The sequence below is a fragment of the Mesoplodon mirus genome (assembly GCF_964341445.2).
Source record: "Mesoplodon mirus genome assembly, chromosome: 19".
NCBI classification, from domain to species: Eukaryota; Metazoa; Chordata; class Mammalia; order Artiodactyla; family Ziphiidae; genus Mesoplodon; species Mesoplodon mirus.
The window spans coordinates 19,495,401-19,516,312 of record NC_138995.1 but is presented as its reverse complement, the minus strand read 5'-3'; the positions used below and the strand labels follow the sequence as shown (position 1 = coordinate 19,516,312).

General features: G+C 52.6%; 1 protein-coding gene across 4 annotated transcripts; it reads left to right on the top strand.

Annotated features, from left to right (window-relative positions):
- Positions 1 to 101: 101 nt before the first annotated feature.
- SLC9A5 (solute carrier family 9 member A5) lies at positions 102 to 20,608 on the top strand. Of its 4 annotated transcripts, none has more exons than XM_082607324.1 (16): positions 102 to 745; positions 4,504 to 4,786; positions 6,312 to 6,475; positions 6,646 to 6,724; positions 7,041 to 7,218; positions 7,798 to 8,018; positions 8,258 to 8,460; positions 8,688 to 8,777; positions 8,875 to 8,945; positions 9,694 to 9,823; positions 10,309 to 10,397; positions 10,558 to 10,684; positions 15,049 to 15,219; positions 15,767 to 15,836; positions 16,505 to 16,639; positions 19,183 to 20,608. In XM_082607324.1, exons 1-16 carry the CDS (start codon positions 737 to 739, stop codon positions 19,653 to 19,655), a joined length of 2,493 nt encoding a protein of 830 aa, XP_082463450.1. In that variant the 5' UTR covers positions 102 to 736; the 3' UTR covers positions 19,656 to 20,608. The 4 variants fall into 4 exon arrangements, with proteins under 4 accessions (XP_082463450.1, XP_082463449.1, XP_082463452.1 ...); XM_082607323.1 differs by lacking the exon at positions 102 to 745 and adding an exon at positions 1,185 to 1,681 and having other exon boundaries at positions 4,484 to 4,786; XM_082607326.1 differs by lacking the exons at positions 102 to 745; positions 15,049 to 15,219; positions 15,767 to 15,836; positions 16,505 to 16,639 and adding an exon at positions 1,185 to 1,681 and having other exon boundaries at positions 4,484 to 4,786; positions 19,183 to 19,485.
- The last annotated feature ends 304 nt before the right edge of the window (positions 20,609 to 20,912 follow it).

Below are 20,912 nucleotides of genomic sequence, written 5' to 3'. Positions count from 1 at the left end.
GGGCGGAGGAAGGGGGTGGAGCCAATAGTAGTCTCCGGAGGCTAGGGGTGGGCAACCGCTGCCGGTGGCGGAGACTGCAGCCAGCCACTCAGAGGAAGTGATCATGGTCCTGTTAGTTCACTGGCTAGTCTGGGGGAAAACCCGAGCTCGCGCGCCCCTCACCCACTTCGAGAGCGCGCGGAGCACGGGGAGGCTTTCTTTGGGCTTGGGGGCGGTGAGGCTGCGCTCTCTTTAGGGCAAGGTGGGGTGGAAGTTTCTTCGGATCGTGGTCCTCCAGGTCCCCCTCAGTTTAGGGGCGAGAAGGTCCTGATTCCTTCAGCTGAGGGATGAAGTGGATGGGCTTCTCTCATTTGGAGAAAGCAGGTAGATGGGTCCCTTTCAGTTTAGAGCAAGAAGTGAAAATAGATTACACTCAATTCGAAGGAAGAGGCGGGATCATTTACCTTTAGTTGGAGGAAAAAGAGGGACGGGTGCCCCTAATTCTGGGAAAAGGATGGGATGACTCAGTTTGGCGGCGAGGTAGAAAGTTACCCTCAATTTGGGGGAAGAACGGGGATGGGTTGCCCTTCAGCTTGAATGAAAATTGGAAACGGTCCTTTTCAGTTTGGGGCGAGATAAGCCGAATGCCCCCTCAGGTTTGGGGAAGAGGTTGGGTGGATTCCTCTTAGTTTGAAGGGAATCGATAGGCTGGGGTTTCCATAGTTTAGGGAAGAAGATACGTTTCCTTCATTGTCTCATGGAAAAGGTGAGAAGCGTTCACTGTAGTTTAAGGGAAAGTGAGGCCGGCTGTCCCTCGGTTTGGTAAATGAAGAGGAACAGCCTCCTATTCAGCCTGGAATAAGCTGGGCCCAATCTGGGCCTTGGGATTTCTGGGGACGATGGGGACAGTTGTCCCTCACGGCTTTCTAAAACGGGCCCAGTGCGCGTGCGCAGCTCTGGTCTGGGCGGGGACCCGAAGGGGACCCCTCCAGTCTGCACCGGGCAGCGCCGGAGCCCGCGGCCTCGGTATCGGGGGCCGGCTGCTGGAGGCTGGCAGCACTCTCGGTGGCGGGGCCGCGCTCCTCCCGCCTGGACCCCGCCCCCCGGCAGACCCCGGTCACTCCAGCGGCTGGCCGTCGCCACCGGCTGGTGGAATGCAGAGGTGCCCCTGGAGGGCTGTGGCCGCTCACAGCTCTGAATCCGGGTCGGGGGGTTTTGGAAGAGTTTGGGGGAGCGGGCTTGAAGGAATAGGTTGCAGGACTTGGGGAAGGGCTGCACTGGGGAATTTCCAGAGTCGGGACTGGTTTAGAGCGGAGGGGCAGGCGTCCGCACTACGGACGCCCGGGGCAGGGTCTCGGAGTCCGGACCTGGCTTGGGGGTATCGGAGCCGGGATTGGGGGGAGCGGGCCCCACGTGCCTGTGACGCGGGGGCGGCCGGTAGGCGGCGGCGGCGGCGACGCGGGGCCGGCGGCCGTGCGGTGCCGGCAGGGCTGCTAAGCTGGCGGCAGGATGCTGCGCGCCGCACTGCCGCTGCTCTGGCTGCCCCTGGCGGGGGCGGGAACAACCGAAGAGCCCACCCAGGAGCCGGGGTCGCCGGGTGAGCCTCCCCCAGGGTTGGCGCTCTTCCGCTGGCAGTGGCACGAGGTGGAGTCGCCCTACCTGGTAGCCCTCTGGATCCTGGTGGCCAGCCTGGCTAAAATCGGTGAGTGCGTGTGTGCGTGCGCCAGGGCCGGCGGCCGTCATTGGACCCGCCCCCAACCCCTAGTCCCCAGATCCGGGCCGGCTTCTTGCAGAGTGCCCCGACCTAGCTTCCGATTCCACAAATCCAGGCTCTCACATTGTTTCTGCGCCTCCTCTTGTAGATCTCCCTCCTCCCCTTCTCCTCGAGTGGGAGCCCTGAAGATCTGCCTTCCCAAAGGGCTGCCCCAGCTCTCTCCAGCCCCATCCCTAGGCTCCTTTGCCCTTTCCTCTCTTCTCCTTGAAGTAAGCTCTTTGATCTGGGCTCTCCTCCACCAATCCCAGCCTCCTAAAAGCTTCTGTCAGCAGTGAAGACGTGTGGGGACATTGAGGGGATGGTGTTCTCCTGCAAACCCAGGCATCCTGGTCCTGAGGAAGCAGCCTTCCCTGGAGGCCACCGCCAAGTGCCCATTCTCTTGGGATACTAAACTGCCACTTTTCCTCTATCCCCCCTCTGCTCCCGTAAAGGTGCCCCCTTCTTGTGCCTAGCTGTGCCCGCCCCCAATTCAGGTCTACCTTCTTCCCACCTCAGGATATAATAAACTTCCATTTCTTGGGGCTTTGCTCTGTACTGCCTGCACTAGATGCTTTCACACATCCAGTCCCCTTCAGTCCGCACAATAAAGGTTGTGCTTCAGACTCCTTTCCGTGAATAGAACTGCTGTTCCTCGCCTCTGCCCCTTCCTCCCCACTTCTGAGCAGCCAGTGGTCCCTCCTCCCACCACAGACCCTCCTCCCTCTCCCTGTTGTGCAGGCTCTGCTGTGGGGGTGACTAATTATAGCTGAGCCGTTGCTACTCACTCCCCATCTATGCAGGCACAGCCTGTACTCCAGTCTCACCAATACAGTCTTCATGTAGGAATCACACAGTCTAGGATTTGCCCCCTTCTCCCCCCAGGAACACAGCTGGGGGTGGGGGCTGGGCAGGAACAGAAGAACTCTCCACTCTGCTGTGGCAGTCCATTAATAATGGAAAATGGGGCTTGAAATGCCCTCAGGGAGCCTAGTGCTGTCAGAGAACAGGCTTTTGTGAAGGGTTTTTGCTGGGATTAATACGTGCTCTGGAGATAAGGATGGAATAAAGTCCTTGAGGGAGAGGAAAGGGGGACCAAAGGTAGGGATGAGTGTGGGAAGAGCTATGGCTGAGCTCACCTTAGGGCCTGGCAGCAATGAGAGCAAGGTGGGAGGAGCCTCAGATTTGGGAGCCAAGAATTGGGTTTGCTGAGAAGTCTGCCAGTTGGAGAGTTCCTGTCTTATTTAGGGTTTACAGCAATGACTGTAGTTTCCCCCATACATCATAGTGCTTTTTCTAGCTTGGATGACATCTCCTATGGAGGTAGAAGAGAGCCTTTTTCTCATCAAACAAAACAAAACAAAACAAAATCCTTGGGATTGGGGGCAGGGGAGATGGGTAGAATGTCCAGAGATACCTTCCCCCAGCTTCATTACCAGGAGATTTTTTTTTCCTTTTATTCACCAAATATTTATGTAAATCCCACCATGTGCCAGGCACTGTCCTAGGCTCTCTGGGTACAGCTTCCAAAGGGCACTGTCTTGGCATTGGGTCTCACACAGCCTAACACAGGCTTCCCTCACTACCCACCACTCTAGGGATTGTCTGGGGAGAGGTGCTCATCTGGTCTCAGGTCCCAAGGGAAAGCCAGAACAGTTTATATTAGGAGGCAAAGGTAGGAGTGGCAACAGTGCTAGAAAACCTCCTCTTCTTTCCTAGGGACAGATCTGTTATTATTTTCTCCCAGAGTCATACTGAATTAACATTTGTTGAGATCCTATTATGTGTCTGACATTCTGCTAGGAAAATTCATTTTATCATTTTATATCATTTTATCCTCACCCTGTGTGAGGGGTAATTTTTCCCATATTACAGGAGAAGAAATTGAAATGCAGGTAAATTAAATAATTTGCCTGAGATCGCACAATTAGGAAGGGATGGAGCCAGAAGAAGAACTGGACCTCTGACTGCTAAACTTCATGCTTTTTAAACTACTGAGTCCTTAGTGAGCCTATATAATGAAAAGCACATGGGGCTAGCAGGTCTACAGTGCTCCTAGGAGGTATGATATGCATTATGGTCTAGCTCGAGAGGCAGGGCACAATAATATAATAATAGGTAACATTTATAGAGTGCTTACTGTGAATCACTGGGCCAAGTGCTTTTGAGGAGACTGTCTTACTTAAACCTCACAACAATCCCATGAGATCATAACTGTTTTTATCCCCATTCTACTGAGAAAACTGAAAGTCAAAGAGGTGAAGTTATTTGCTCCAAGGTCACAGAACTAGTAAATGGAAGAGCTAGGCTTTAAACCCAGGCAGCCTGACTCCAGAGGTCCTGATTTTTACAGCTGTGTTATGCATAAAAATATACCTAGTATTTGCTGAGATTCAAATAATGGCAATGGATAAGGGAGATCAGAGAAAGGTGAGGTCCTTCGAGGATGAGAGTAGAGAGGAGGGGGCATTTCCAGAAGTGGAAAAAGTAAGCAAAGGTCTAGGTTACCATGACAGGAGCACCAAGAAACCGACAACTTTAGCTGCAGTAGGGGATTTGAAGCCCTGGAAGCTGGAGATTCTAGCAGTCCTGAATTTTTCTTCTTCCTTGGTCCCGGTGTCAGGGGTCCTGACCTTGAATAAACTTCTAAGACTGGGAGGTTATAGGCGCGCGCGCGCGCGCGTGTGCGTGCGCATGTGTGCACGCGCGAGCATCCCATAAGCTGATACCTCCTTCCCTCTTCTTGCATTGTAGTGTTTCACTTGTCTCGGAAGGTGACATCTCTGGTCCCTGAGAGCTGCCTGCTGATTTTGCTGGGACTGGTGCTGGGGGGCATTGTCTTGGCTGTGGCCAAGAAAGCTGAATACCAGCTGGAGCCAGGCACCTTCTTCCTCTTCCTGTTGCCTCCTATCGTGCTGGACTCGGGCTATTTCATGCCTAGCCGGCTATTCTTTGACAACCTGGGCGCCATCCTCACCTACGCTGTGGTGGGCACACTCTGGAATGCCTTCACGACAGGTGCTGCCCTCTGGGGCCTGCAGCAGGCTGGATTTGTGGGTGAGTGACCTTAAGACCTGGACTGGTAGCGGGAGGCTATGCCAGACTCATCACCCAACTCCCTTCTCCTCCAGCTCTCAAGATCCTGTGTTGACGACAGCCATGCCCTGAGGGCTCCATCTTAGGTCCCCTCCCAACTGGAGTGTGAGGCAATGCTCCAGATGGGCCTTCAGCCTTCATTTAGGTCCCTGCCAGATGAGTCTGGGCTTCTGCAGACGACAGCTGAGTAGGGGCGTGGCTCCCAGCTGTGTGTGGGCTGCCAAGGCTGGGACTCTGCCCGCCTCCTGCCCTGATACCATACTGCCACTTGCCAGCCTGGCTCCCCTGAGGCACAGCTCACCTTTCCTGTGAGGGCCCTGCCCAGGTCACATCAGGGTGGTTTTCTGTTTTTATTATTATTTTTAATAAACACATATTATACATCCACAGAATGCAAGACACTACACTGGGTGTTCTCTTTACTCATCCCACTGGCTCTTCATAGCAACCTTGCTAGGGGTATAATTTGTCCCACTTTAATGGATGAGGAAATAGAGGCCCTTAAACTCATTCGATATCAGGTCCAAAGTTAGCAGGAGAGGTCTGTTTTACTGAGGCTCTTTGCCTTCAGGCTGCCCTGTCCTGCTCCCTTCTTCCTAATTTCCTGGCCCCCAAATCCGTTCAACCCTGAATGTTGATAATTCAGACTTCTTCACAGACGCAAGGGGAGGTTTGCAATTTCCACTTGGGGACTCCAACCTGGTTTTCCTAATGGGTCAGTGAAGTATTTGGGGGCCGGAAGGGAAGGGAGGACATCAGACCATAGTAACAGTAATCCTAATGATAGGTAATATCTATTGGTTGCTTACTATGTATTAGCCACTGGCTAAATAAGGAACTTTTTGAGTTTCTTACTGTTCTCACTATTATTATTCTCAATATATACATGTGGAAACTGAGGTTCACAGAGATTACATGGCATGTTCAAGTCCTACCTGTGGTAGGTGCTTTCCATACTATATTCAGCCCTCATGGATGGATAGTCCCTCCCCCTCCTGCTGAGAACTGTGTCGAATTCCTGAGGCTGAGAACCACCAGTGTGGGAGAAAGCACTCTCTTTCGTTCTTCTCCCAAATAAAGCCAGTCAGCAGCCAATTTCCACCTGCTGCTGGTTATTATTCCTGTTGCTGCAGTTCTTATTGTCAGTGCCGCCTTAGCTTTCCAGGTTACATAGAGCTATCATAGCCATCTCCTGGGCTGATTTTTGCAGCAGTACTGTTAGGCAGGCACATGGGGAGGCATGGCTTATGAGAAGTCATGTGACGATGACAGTGCCAACGTCACAGAGCTGGTAAGTGGCAAAGGCAGGCCTTAGGCTCAAGACCTAAGGCCTCCTGACCTGCAGGCCGATGCTCTCTTCACCATCCCAGGCCCTTTCTGGACATACTTGTTTTAACAGTGGGGCTGGAGTCTGGGCTTGTCACAGGGACTGCTGTAGGCAATTCAGTACCTCACCATTTGCTGTCCCTCATCTGTCCCTCGAAAGCCCCTAGAGTGCAGGCTGGCTTGCTGGACTTCCTGCTGTTCGGGAGCCTCATCTCAGCAGTGGACCCCGTGGCCGTGCTGGCTGTCTTTGAGGAGGTGCACGTCAATGAGACCCTCTTTATCATCGTCTTCGGCGAGTCCCTGATCAATGATGCAGTTACTGTGGTGAGAGTGCTCGGCTGGCTGCCGTTCCTTGACCCCAGGCTGTCATGCTCTGACCAGGCTCCACTCTTCCCCGGGCCCTGGGGAAGAAGTATGGTCCCTGCTTCCCCCTCTCCACGCAGTCCAGGTTGCTGCCTTCCCCCGTCGCTCCTGATGCCCCTCTTCTCGCTTAGGTGCTGTACAAGGTCTGCAACTCTTTTGTGGAGATGGGCTCTGCCAACGTGCAGGCCACTGACTACCTGAAGGGAGTCGGTCAGTATTTCCTCCCTCTTGGCGGGCACTGGAGGTCTGCCTCCCCTGGGTTGCTGAGCCCCTGCCCCCCACCGCGTCAGGACAGAGGACGCTGCTCGGGTTGCCTCATTCCCTTCCCTCCTGTATGGAGAAATAGGGCCTGAGAACCTGAGAAGGAGGGCCTTTCCTGGAATCCTAGCTCTGGGACCCTGACCCCTGGGGAGCACAGTGGGCATGCACAGTGGGCATCATCCTCCACTCCCTGCCAGGCAGCAGTCTTGTCAGCCCTGGTGGGGTCCGGGCCAGGGGTCATGCTGACAACCCACTCCTCCCCCAGCCTCCTTGTTTGTGGTCAGTCTGGGCGGGGCAGCCGTGGGCTTAGTCTTTGCCTTCCTCCTGGCCCTGACCACACGCTTCACCAAGCGGGTCCGCATCATCGAGCCTCTGCTGGTCTTCCTCCTCGCCTACGCGGCCTACCTTACTGCTGAAATGGCCTCGCTCTCCGCCATTCTTGCGTGAGTCCTGGGGGCCTTGCAGGCAGGCAGCTGGGAGGGGGCACTGGAGATGGTCGCCCCTCACATGGACAGAAGCAGGACCCGGAGGAGTCCATAGGTCTCCCGGAGCCCTTGTGGGAGTGGGAGCTTCAGACTCCCCTGGGGAGATACTAAGCCTCAGGTAACATTCCAGGACCTGCCTCTAGGGCTGTCCTGGGCACCCCAGAACCCAAACTTCCTCTGCTTAAAGTGCTCTCTGGGGTGTAGGCTGAGCTGGAAGTGGACGTTGAGGCCTGGTGCTACTGGTTCTGGTGGCCACAGAACTCTAAAAGGTGCCTCAGACAGTGTGCTAGTCAGAGCATGTTTCTCCCACCTTCCCCCTCCAGAAGGCACTGAGAGGGAAGCCTGGAGATTCGGACCCTTTTATCCCAGGACCACCACTACCTACCCTTGGATGGTCTCCATGCCTCCCTGGGCTTCGGCTCTGAGAATCTGACATCCTGTGATGGGCAACACCCTCTCCTGCGCATGCTCAAACCCCAAAGGCTGTGCTTCCTGTGGCCCCTCCTCACTCGCCCTGACTCTCCATTCCTCTCCCAGGGTGACTATGTGTGGCCTGGGCTGTAAGAAGTACGTGGAGGCCAACATCTCCCATAAGTCCCGCACAGCTGTCAAGTACACAATGAAGACTCTAGCCAGCTGCGCTGAGACCATCATCTTCATGCTGCTTGGCATCTCGGCCGTGGACTCTTCCAAGTGGGCCTGGGACTCTGGGCTGGTGCTGGGCACCCTCTTCTTCATCCTGTTCTTCCGAGCCCTCGGTATTGCCGGCACCCCCTGCTTGCCCACCCTCCTTCCTGCCCACCCTCCTAGCTTATCTCCCAGTCTTGAGTCCACATCCTTGTCAACAATTTCTAAGCCTCCCCTTATTGCTCACCCCTCCCAGCCCCTGTCAGACCTTAGCCCAGATACTTGGTGCCATCCATGCCCAGTGCCCTCCACTCCTGCTGTAGGCGTGCCCTCCAACACCCTGCTCCCACTGGCCTCCCTCCTGCTGTAGGCGTAGTCCTGCAGACGTGGGTGCTGAATCAGTTCCGGCTGGTCCCTCTGGACAAGATTGACCAGGTGGTGATGTCCTATGGGGGCCTGCGGGGGGCTGTGGCCTTCGCTCTCGTCATCCTCCTGGACAGGACCAAGATCCCTGCCAAGGACTACTTTGTAGCCACCACTATTGTGGTGGTCTTCTTCACAGTCATCGTGCAGGTGGGAGCGCCCACGAGGCTGGATGGGGAGAGGGTCTGGCAGGCCCTGGGGGAGGCTTGGAGCCTATGGGAGAGGGGCTCCTCTTCCTCTTGTGGGAGGCACGGGGGCCTGACTTCCCAGACCTTGAGTGCAGTGAGGTGGGGATCCAGAAGCTGAAGCCTAACTATGGGGAAGGAAAGGCAGCAGGGAACTGGACAGGGCAGGGCTCACTGGCTGCCTGTCCGTAGGGCCTGACCATCAAGCCACTGGTCAAGTGGCTGAAGGTGAAGAGGAGTGAGCACCACAAACCTACCCTGAACCAGGAGCTGCATGAGCACGTGGGTACCAGAACCCCATCCCTCCACCTGCCCCTCTCTCCCTTCTCCTATTTTGAGCAGAGTCCTGATCCGGTCCCCCTACCCACCCCCCTTCTAGACTTTTGACCACATTCTGGCTGCAGTGGAGGACGTTGTGGGGCACCATGGCTATCACTACTGGAGGGACAGGTGAGGGAGCTGCCCCGAGGCTCCTTCAGCAGCGGCAGCCTCACCAGCCAGGGCAGCATGGGGGATGTGCACACTTCTGAGGAGGGACACAGTCAGGCTCAGGCTGGGCAACGTCTTCCTGAAGCCCTTCGGGCAGTACTGGCAGTACTGGTGTCCCAGTACTCTCAGGATAAGACAAGGCTCCCCAGTGAGGCCTGCGCAGCTCTGCCCTGCATGGTCTGGCACCTCCAGACACCAGCCGCATTGTGCTCAGCTGTGTCTTTGACTATCTGTCTGCCAATGAAATGAACCCTGTTTTAGAAACTCAGAACCCACCATGCTCCCCCGGCCCTGGCCACTGGGACCTGTGCACATGTTGTTCTTTCTACTAGAACATTCCTTTGCCTCCCTCTCACCTACTTAACCTCTATTCATCCTTCAGATCTTACCACAGGCATCAAGTCCTTATGGAGGTTTCCCTGGCCTCCCTGACTAGGACAAATCCCTATCATACTCTATAATTATCCTTTATAGTTCTTACCATGGTTGTAATTTTACAGTTATATGTAATAACTTCATTAATGTCAGGCTTTCCTACAACACTGTCAGTTCCATAAGGGCAGGGACCAGCTTCGAGATTCTCCCTGACTGATGCCCACACCAAGAGACATAGGCCCAGCGCTGGCGGTGCCCCTGCCCTGTCTGAGGAAGGGCCAGCCGCCCAGGCCTTGGGGATGGCACTCAGGACCGGGCCTGGCATCCTCTGTAGGTGGGAGCAGTTTGATAAGAAGTACCTGAGTCAGCTGTTGATGCGGCGGTCAGCCTACCGCATCCGGGACCAGATTTGGGATGTGTACTACAGACTCAACATCCGGGATGCCATCAGCTTCGTGGACCAGGTGGGCCGGCAGACAATGGTGGGTGGGCAGGTGGCCAGCAGGGCAAGGCAGGAAGCAGTGACAAGCAGGCAGGCCCTGAGCAGGGAGTTGGGAATTCCCAGCAGACTCCATAGTCTTGTGAAGTGGCAGCTACAGGAACGAGCGTGGCCTGATGCTGACATGTAGAGTCTAGCAGGCAGTACAGGAAGGTGGGAAACAGCTGGACTCTGGAGTCAGCAGATGTGGTTCAGTTCTTATCATCTCACGCTTGTGACCTTGGGTAAGTCACTTATCCTCTCGGAGCCTCAGTTTCAACTGTAAGAAAGCACGAGTAAAAGTACCTCTGTCAGAGTTTTGTAGATTCAGTATAAAAAGTGCCTAGCACAGTCCCTGGAACTGCAAAAGAGCAAAGTGTGTTAACCATTGTTATTCTTTTCATTACCCTCTGATTGTCTGGGCCACCGTTCATCTGATTGCCATTCTGACCTCTGACTTGGCCCCTGCAGGGAGGCCACGTCTTGTCCTCCACCGGGCTCACTCTGCCCTCTATGCCCAGCCGCAATTCTGTGGCAGAGACCTCTGTCACCAACCTGCTGTAAGTCCTTGAGCCCCCTTCCCCTTCCCCAAGCTCCTCTCTATTGCGCCCTCTCTCTGAATCCCTTCTGGGGGGATTTGTGAGCACCTTTGCTTCTGCCCTTCCCCTGGCCTGTGCCTCCTGGCCCGTCCCTAGCACACGTGTCTCCTCCCTCCTGCAGGAGGGAGAGTGGCAGTGGAGCATGTCTGGATCTGCAGGTGATTGACACAGTACGCAGCGGCCGGGACCGTGAGGATGCTGTGATGCACCACCTGCTCTGTGGAGGCCTTTACAAACCTCGCTACAGGGTGAGAACAGGCAGGGCAGAGTTCTGAGGGGGAGCATTGTCTGGGGAGGCCACGATGCAAGGCTCAAGAGGCAGCTGGCACCAGCTTGTGGAGAGCTATGGATGCCCAGTTGAAGAGTGTGGGCTTCATCTTGTTCGTTATAACCTTTAGTTTTAGCTTTAGTTTTTTTTTTTTTTTTTTTTTTTGAGAAAGGTTGGCCTGTTACAAGAACTGTTTAAGAATGTCTTCTCCGGTAGCAGAGGGCAGATCAAACTGGAGGGGGTGAGTTGAGAGGCTGGGAAAGCCAGCTGGGAAGCTGGAGTGAAACCACTGCGGATTAGACCTGGGTGGTCGGAGGGGAGAGGAGCACAAAGAACCGTGTGATCAGCCAGGAAGGGGAGAGCAGGAGATACAGAGGGCTTGATGGGGTCACAGACAGAAGCAGGAGTGCTGAGGAAGCCGCCTGCAGGACCACCTTAACCTGGGGGAGGCAGACATCTGTTTTAGGTAATGTGAGTTAGTCCAATGCAGGTCATGAAGCTCTGGGGTCGGAAAGGCCCAACCCATACAGGAAGGAATCTGTCGCAACCCCACAAGGGGGCAGCAAGCCATTACCTTGAACCTTTTTGAAATGAGAAGCCAGCTGTTACCATTCCTGGCAGCTTTAACAGTCAAGGCTGTTTCTACCGCTGAGACAGATTGGTTTCCTTTAATTTTCTCCCACTGGTCCTAATTTGACTCTCTGCAGCTCTGCAGAGTAAGTCTGCAAAGGTTTCAAAACAGCTTCCTTCCACACAGGCCTCCTTGCCCTCAGGCCAGCAGCTACTGTCCTTGGTGTGTCTTCTTTAGTCATTAGAAATGAGGGCCCTTGGAGTTCTCTGGTAGCCTAGTGGTTAGGATTCTGGGCTTTCACTGCCGTGGCCTGGGTTTGGCACAGGGGCTCTTTCACCTTCCTAGTTCTGGAACTTGCCATTCTCTTCCCACAGCCCAGAACCCCTCCAGCTTTGGCTCACCACCCTGAGGCCCCATATTGTTCTTACAGTCAGGCAACCCACCATGTCTTCCTCAGTCAATGACTATTAAACCCTGTTGCATCCAACCTGTGGGGTTTTTTGTTTGTTTGTTTTTTGGTTTTGTTTACTTTTTTCTTATGGAAAATTTCTGTCGTTCACAAAACTAGAGAGAATAACTCATTTAACCACCACTCACCTCCAATAATTTTCAATGCATGGTCAATTCTGTTACATTCTGTGCCCCCCTACGCCCCATCTACACTTTATTATCTTAAAGCAAACTCCAGACATCATATCATCTCTAAATATTTCCATATGTATCTCTAGGTGGCAAGAATTCTTTAAAAAAAAAAGCCATAGTACCCTTATCACTTACAACAAATAACAGTGATTCCTTCTCATCTCAAATATCCAGCCAGTGGTCAATAAATACCTTTTTCCAGCTGGTCTGTTCAAGTCAGGACCCAAATAAAGTCCACAGTTTGCATTTAGTAAACATGTCTCTTTATTTTTAAAAAATCTGTGATAGTTTTGTCTTCCTTTTTTTCTCATTATTTACTTACTGAAGCAACTGGATACATTATCTCAGAGAATGTTCCATTTTACAGATTTTGCTGATTGTATTCCAGTGGTGGTGTTTAACATGTTCCTCTACATACTGTCTTTCTTGGTAGTTAAATCTGGAGGCCTGGTTGTATTCAGGAACATTCGATAGGTGTGCTATGTATTTCTTATTGTATTACATCAGGAAGTACATAATGACCGACTGTCTGTGGATGTGTGTGTGTAAGACTGGTCAATGGTTCAGTCCAACCAGTTCTTGTGAAGTCAATTAAAAAAAACTGGATTAAGATTGTGCTTATCCCTGTTAAATGTCATCTTATTTGATTCAGCCCATCATTCCATTGTTTGGATCCCATGTCTGCCACCAAGTATCTCCTCAGATTCACGTCATATGAAAATTTGCTAAGCCTGTTAACTCTGTATTCATCAAAATCAACATACAAATGTTGAACAGGATAGAGCTGAGGACAGAGCCCTGTGGCATGCTACTAAAGACTTTCCTCCAGACTGACCTTGATCAAGAATTTTTTGGGTATGGTTACTCAACCAGTTCTTTTTTTTTTTTTTTTAAATTTATTTATTTATTTTTGTCTGTGTTGGATCTTCGTTTCTGTGCGAGGGCTTTCTCTAGTTGCAGCAAGCGGGGGCCACTCTTCATTGCAGTGCACGGGCCTCTCTTGTTGCGGAGCACAGGCTCCAGACGCGCAGGCTCAGTAGTTGTGGCTCACGGGCCCAGTTGCTCTGCGGCATGTGGGATCTTCCCAGACCAGGGCTCGAACCCGTGTCCCCTGCACTGGCAGGCACATTCTCAACCACTGCACCACCAGGGAAGCCCACTCAACCAGTTCTAAATCCACTTAGTTATGCCAGAACACAATCCATAATTCCTCATGTTCTTCACAGAAATATCATTAGAGAGAGACAGAAGTATCTAGTATGCAGTTAGAAACATAAAATTATAGTTTAGGAGAGACATACAGGCTGGAGATAAAGATTTAGAAGCAATCTATATCAGAGGTTTCCTGGCCTGGCTACATCAGAATCTCCCAGGGAGCTTGCTAGAATACATATTCCTGGCTTCACCTCCTGGAGAGTCTGATCCTGTAGTGTGCAATGGGATGAGGAATCTGCTCTTAATAAGTCCCCTGAGGGGATTCAAATGTAGCTGGTCTGATGGCTGATGTTTGGGAAACACAGATGTATCCCTGGGCTAGCTGGTGCTGAGAGTGGACACTTTCACTGGGGAGGGCATTTAGAGGGGAGAGAGGGGGCCAAGGACAGCACTGAGGAACGCACATGTAAGAAAAGGAAGGGGAGCCAGCAGACGAGAGAGAAGGAGCCCTTGGAGGGGCAGCAGCAGATGGTGTCTCGGAGGCCTGGGGCATAAGGAGGGCTGGACATTGCACAGATGTTGCCTAACCAGAGGCCATGGCCCTGCTGACCAGGGAGAAAGCAGCACACTGAAGTTGCAATCAGGCAAAACACCCCTGGAGCTGTTTTTGTTTTTTTTTTTTTTTAGTTTGCATTTCTTTTTTTTTTAACATCTTTATTGGAGTATAATTGCTTTATAATGGTTAGTTTTCGCTTTATAACAAAGTGAATCAGCTATACATGTACATGGAGCTGTATTTCTGATAGTCAAGGAATGGGTACTAGGGGAAGTGTCAGAATGTAAGTGTAAAAGTCTGGCAGCAAAAGCGAGGCAATGGTATCAATGGAAAGGCCTTTTTCAAGGAGGTAAGGGCAGGAGCATGCTTAAAAGAAGAGGGAGGGGGGCCAGTGATGAGGGAAGGATTGAAGATGCAGGAGAGTGGAGGACCGGGAGGGAGGAGGGAGCACAGCAGGGAACTGATGGAGGCAGGGAGTGAGCTAAGCAAAGCGGAGGCCTGGGTTGGGGAGTGAGGAGCCCTGTGAAGGAGCTGGGCCCCTGCACGCCCAGGAGAGAGGGGCACCTCTGTGTGAGTGTGTAGAAGAGGGCAGCTGGGAGGAGACTTAAAGGGGGCTCTTAGATCCAGCTCAGGGAAGCAGAAAATATGAGGCAAAGGAAAGGGACCAGACTGGGGATGTGAGGCAAGACAAATGATTGGGAACATGCGGGCAGTACTTTGGGGGGTTACCACTAGGTAATGAAAAGGCCTCTCAGCAGTCAAAGGCAGAGGTGGAGACAGTCTAAGTGAGTGTGTAGTGGGCTTGGTCTTTATGAGAAAGAGGAGAGATGGGAGTGGTCCTGAATTGGACACCAATTCAGGTATTGTTGGACTGAGAGGGTCGAAGGTATCAAGAGAGATAGTCATGGAAGTTCAAAGTGCAGCCTGAGGAGTCATGATGGTGGCTGTAGAACTGGCTAGCTGGAGAGTTCCAGCTGGACAGAGAGTCCTGTGTAGTTAAAAGGAGGCAAATGGGCCAGGCATGTGGACCAGGCTCAGATAAACAGAGGTGCAAAGAAGGAAATGCCCCCCTTGGCCTTACAGTAGCCCTGAGGGACAAGACACAGGGTCCCCTGCCTCTTGTCACTTCAGATCAGAGAGAACTGGGAGAGGGCAGTAGGGAATACGGAAAGCCAAATTTGAGGGAACAGGTTCTGGGATAAAGGAAAGTTTTTCCCCAGTGAACTTCAGAGCATATAGAGAGTATAGAGTCTGGCTGGGTCCCTACTGTATTTTTGTTTTGTTTTGTTTTTTCAATCCATGGCTAGTTCTGGCAACAGTGGGCCGGCAGGAGCTATGGTGAACATGGGGCTGTGGCCTGGGGTCCCTGTGGGAGGCCAGGACACCCAGCCTCACAGCAGGGCGGGGCTGTCATTGTCAGTACAAAGCCAGCTGCAGCCGCCACTTCATCTCTGAGGATGCGCAGGAGCGCCAGGACAAGGAGGTCTTCCAGCAGAACATGAAGCGGCGGCTGGAGTCCTTTAAGTCCACCAAGCACAACATCTGCTTCACCAAGAGCAAGCCACGACCCCGCAAGGCCGGCCGCAAGAAGGCATGTGCTTTCTCTGGGACTCCTGTTTGCAGCTGCAGGCTGACGGCACACAGTTTTGAGCTCCCAAGTATTGGAATCCAGCCTAGGGGGACCCCCTATATGGATAATTCTCAGGGACTTGGGGGCTGCAGCAGCTTGGGTTCCCTTTTGCATCTTCCTGGAGCCCCAGAAGGGGAAGGCAAGGGCTTCAGAAGGAGATCAGCCTCTTGTCCATGTGGTCACCTGCTGGGAGGCAGCAAGACCACCTACCAGAGGTGAAATGGGCAGGAGAAAGGCAGATTCCTTGTTGGGGGGACTCCACGAGCTCCTCATTCAGCCCAAGCTGATGTACTGAGCGTCCTTGCTGGGGCACGTCAGACTCCACAACACTTGCCAGGGTGGGGGTGGGGGGTCAAGGGATGGTAGGACCATTGGGATTGACAGATTCCCTTCCCTGCTGTATCAGGAAGACCTGTCCTCCTGTTGACCCCACCAGACGACAGGGTTGGGGTTTGGAGCCAGGGCCAGAGGCTTAGGGGTTTTTGTTTTTTTGTTTTTTGGTCCTTAGAAGGATGGCATGGCTAACACGGAGGCTACAAATGGGAAACCTCCTCGAGACCTGGGCTTCCAGGACACAGGCAAGCAGGGAGTGGGGTGGAGTTGAGGATGGGATAGGGAGGGAAAGGGCAGGGGCCCATCAGCCAGAAGCCTGAAGGACCTCCTCTGTATAGCATTCAATACCATAAACTGGGGCTCTTCCCCTCAGGGACTAGATGGGCATACTTGATTTCAAAGCTGAACATGTCTAAGCAGTTATTAGACATCTGTGACATCAGATAGCTAACTACAGGTTACAGGCCTTGAGGACTTGGAGAAGGCGTCATAAAGGGGGAGCTTGGTCTGGGCCTTGAAGGATGGGTGAACCCTGGTGTCCCCGTCTATAAAACCAGGAGTTTGGATGAGCTGCACACTGATGGGCCTTCCAGCCCTCCAGATGTTTATGCTTCCAGTTGACGATGGGATCTGGGGCTGAGAGATGGCGGGGGAGCTAGAAAGTGTGACCTTCCTTATGGCTTCCTCTGAGGACTTGGCTTTCCCTGTTGCCTCCTTCAGCTGTGCAGCCCCACCTCCCTTCCTCTCAAACACCCAACTCCGTAGGCCAGCGCTGTAACAGCCACAGGACAAAGCAGGTGTCCCTGCCAACTGTGGGCTCTACCTGGGTGGACAGGGGGTCTGGCTTGGGGTTGTGCGGTACCAAGAGGCAGCTGCTGGCGGCCAACCCCACTCGGCTCTTGTCCCTCTCCAGCTGCTGTGATATTAACCGTAGAGTCTGAGGAGGAGGAGGACAGCGACAGTTCGGAGACAGAGAAGGAGGACGACGAAGGGATCATCTTTGTGGCTCGGGCTACCAGTGAGGTTCTCCAAGAGGGCAAAGTTTCAGGTAATGGCTTCCTCCCACCTACCTCCCTCTGGAGCTGTGCAACTGCTTTCCTCCCCCTTCACTGATGGCCTCTAGTCCAGACAATCCCTCTTCCTATTCACCAACCAGCATTTACTGAGCATCTCCTTTATGTCAGACACCTGACATACGTGATCTGATTCAATCCTCACAACAACCAAGATGGGGAAACTGAGCTCAAAGGAATCTGGGACTTGTCCAGTACCAGCAGAACCAGAATTTGAACCTGACCCCCCCGATTCAAAGCCCAAAGCCTTTTTACTGCCGTGCCGCCTCCCTTTACTCTCTGGCGAGAAACACGAGGTGACAAGCAAACCTAACACCAGGCTCCGTTGTAACCCGTGCTCAGCACACCAGCCCTCAGGTACAGACCCAGTGAGGGTGGCAGCCTGACCTGAGAGAGGAGCCTGAGTTGGCTCAAGCACCCTAGGTGTCTTTTAAAAAACATATTATAGAAAATTTCAAAATATACAATAGACAGAATAGTAAACTAAACTTCCCATCTATCCACCAGCCAGCTTCAACAATTATCTACTCCTAACCAATCTATACCCTCACTATGCCCCTCTCTTCACTGGATTCTTTTGAAGCAGATCTCAGATATCATTATCACTTTATCAAAAATTACTTCAGCATGTATCTCTAGAAGATAAGGTTTCTTCTTAAAAATATAACCACAATACCATTATCATATCCAAAATCTTTGTTATCAGATATCCAGTCAGTGTTCAAGTTTCCCTGATTGTCTTAATATTTGTTTTTACAGTAGGTTTGTTCAAATAAAAATCCAGACAAGACCCACCCATGAAATATGGTTGATAAGTCTCTTTTAATCTACAGCAGTGATTCTTAAGAGGGTAGTGGTGGAGTGATTTTGCCCTCTAGGGGATTGTCTGGAGCCATCTTGGGTTGTCACAGCTGGAGGCGTACCTCTTCAATGGGTGGGTAGAGGCCAGGGATGCTGGTAAGCATCCTACGATGCACAGGACAGCCCCCCTACAGCAAAGTATCTCTTCCAACCTGTCAATAATGTCAAGTTTGAAAAACCCTGATTTATAGGCTCCCCCCACCAATACCTTTTTTTCTTGCACTAGATTTATTGAAATAACCTGGGTATTTGTCCCACAGTCTTTCCTTGTCTGGATTTTGCTGACTGCATCCCCAAAGCATCATTTAGTATGTTTCACTGACCCTTATATTTCCTCTAAACCAATAATTAAATCCAGATCAGATTTGGTAAGCATACTTCATAGGTGGTGATGTTGTACCTCGTATTGCATTCATCACACCAGGAAGCATATACCATCTGGGTGCCTCTCTTTTTGTGAGGTTAACATTGATAACAGGCTTTAGCTGTTGTTGGCTTGATCCATCCATTATCAAGTTCCCTGTCAACGTGTCATCAGACGGTCTTGGCAGCCATTGGTGATCACTGCCAGATCCAACATTTCATTAAGGGTTGCACAATGGTGATATTCTATGTCTCTTTTTTCATCTGCATTGATTAACAGTAATTCTTCTATTAAAAAAACCTCCCTTAATCAATTACTTAGTTACTTTGAGGTACAGTTCATATAGGGAAGAATGGATAAATGCTTGAATTTTTCATTTTATTTATCAGTTTTCATACCAACAGTTAGTTCCCCAGCATCCTCTAAAGGTGAACACCGAAGTTTTTTGTTTAGTTTTTGTTGTTGTTAAAATTCAATCCAGCATCCCAGGTCTTTCAAGAGAGGTAGTTTTACTTTCAATCCCAGAATTAATACATTTCATAACATACTCAGTCAAGATTTTTGGAGTGCTCAGGACTTTATCAACGAGCAGACACATACGGAGCACCTATTATACACAAGGCATTGAGCTTGACTTTGGAGAACAAGGGGTGGTAGGTGGCCAGCGGGCTGCTCTTTCCCAGGTTTCCTCTTTCAGAACCTCAGACTTCCTGTAATGCAGCGGCCAGGCCTTCCAGGCTGGCTGCCAGCAGTTCTGGGATTCTCAGGTCCCCTGTGCTCTGGCATCCCCCTCGCCGGCACAGCTTTGGCCTGTTGTTAGGTTTGCAGGAACTCACGCTCCTGGACTCTGTCCCACCAAAGGGCTGTGGTGGGAACTCAGGCAAGGAACCCGGTGGCCAAGCCTCAAGATCCTCCTCACCCTGCTGCGGTCTCACCCTGGGATGGGGCTTGGCAGGATGTGGTTGAAGACTAGCACTGCAAGTTGGGTGAGGGCTGATCGTAGATGGGTTTTTTCTTGCCTTGATCCCACTTTCTCTTGCTTTAGTTATTTTCATTTGTTCAGAAGGTATTTATTGAGCAACTGCTATGTGCCCAGCCCTGTGCTAGGTGCTGGGCGTACTACGGGGAGCAAAACCAGCTGTGGTGCTTCCACTCGGCAAGGCATGCATCGAATAATTGCACACATGGATGTTATGTGGCAACTGCGAAATGAACTGATTTATTCAAAGTGTGCTTATACTTGAGAAAGACTCCATTGGATTGGTAATGAGTGCATGTGTACTCTGTCCCCAGGGAGCTTTGAGGTGTGCCCAAGCCCACGCATCATACCCCCCTCCCCAACCTGTGCAGAGAAGGAGCTGCCCTGGAAGAGTGGGCAGGGGGACCTGGCAGTCTACGTGTCCTCAGAGACCACCAAGATTGTGCCCGTGGACATGCAGACAAGCTGGAACCAGAGCATCTCATCCCTGGAGAGCCTGGCATCCCCACCCTGTACCCAGGCCCCACCTATGACCCGCCTGCCTCCCCGCTCACTGGTCACTGAAGAGCCCCAGGCCCCTGTCAACCTGCCTTCTGATCTACGCCCTAGCTTTGCCTTTCCCACGAGCCTGGCCAAGGCTGGCCGTTCTCACAGCGAGAGCAGCGCTGACATCCCCCAGCAGCAGGAGCTGCAGCCCCTCATGGGACACGAGGACCACACTCATCTCAGCCCAGGCACCGCCAACTCCCACTGGTGCATCCAGTTCAACAGAGGTGGCCGGCTGTAGCCCGGGGGCTCAAGGAGGAGCAGGGGGCCGAGGCCCTGTGGAAACCTTCCCTGCACAATGGGCAGAGGAGCCCACTCAACCTGACATGGGGTTAGAGGGGCCTGGACTGAAGTAGCAACTGGGCTCCCTTGGGGCAGGCCAGAAGGGTCTCCTGGGCTGGTCCTCACAGGGACCTTTTTCACCACCCTCCCTGCTTCTAACTCCTGCCACTTTCCCTTTCAGTAAGGCCCCACCCTGGCTCAAGACCCAGTCCAGCGCTTCTAGGGGCAAGGCCCAGAGATGCGGGTAGTTGATGCCCCTTCCCCAGAGGGTCCTCATGGGGTGACTCTACGCAGATGTTCTTGCCCCCAAAGCAAGGGCATCATTCCTCAGCTGACACTGGCCTTTCCTGCCCTCCGTCTCCTCCCTAGCACCAGCGCAAGGACAGTACCCTGGCAGAAGGCTCCACGAGGGGCTGGTCCTCAGAGGGTATGGGGTGGGAGGTGCAGCAGGCTTTGCTGCCCTGTTGGGTCAGCTACCCATAATCGATTTGTTTAAGGCAGTGGGAATCTGTCTCCACTCCTTGCTTTATCTCCTTCCCTTTGCTGTCAGTCACTGGGGCAATAGTTCCTCCTTTTCCAGGACTAAGGCCACAGGGCTGGGCCAGGCTTCACAACAGGGCTGCTTCTTAGCCAGGGTTACTCTGGGGGATCTGCTGCTGTGTCCAAGTTTGGACCTTTCAGATCCTTGGGTCTGGGTTTTATGAGGAGGGGAGACGATGGTCTCTGGGCTCCCACCCACATTGTCACCTTGTTATTCCCCAAACAGGAAAGGAGCCAGGTATCCCAGGGCCACTGCTCCACTGCTCTGGGGCTGGGATGCCTGGCTGCAGTGGTAAGGGGCTGACTGAGTGGCAGGTGACTTTCCTGGGGTTAGCGCCTGCCCTGTATTTTGTACTTTGAACCTAAGATACATTAAACATCTCTCGGATGGATGTGTGTCCTGTGTCCATGTGTCTGGGGGTTCTGGGGTGTGGGCAGGGGGCAAGACGGCAGGTGGTGAGGGAGACGGAAACTTCCAACTCCCTGCCCCAGGGATTCCTGGACATAGAATGGGGAGGGGGGTCCTGGGAAGGACTGTTAGGCCCTATGGCCCTCCCTCCCTCCCCTCCCATTCCTTCCCAGTACGTCACCTTACAGGATGCCTGCAGTCCGGGGGATTGCTGTATGGGCACAGGGTCACAGAACTGGGAGTCCACAAAATGGGAACAACCTGTAG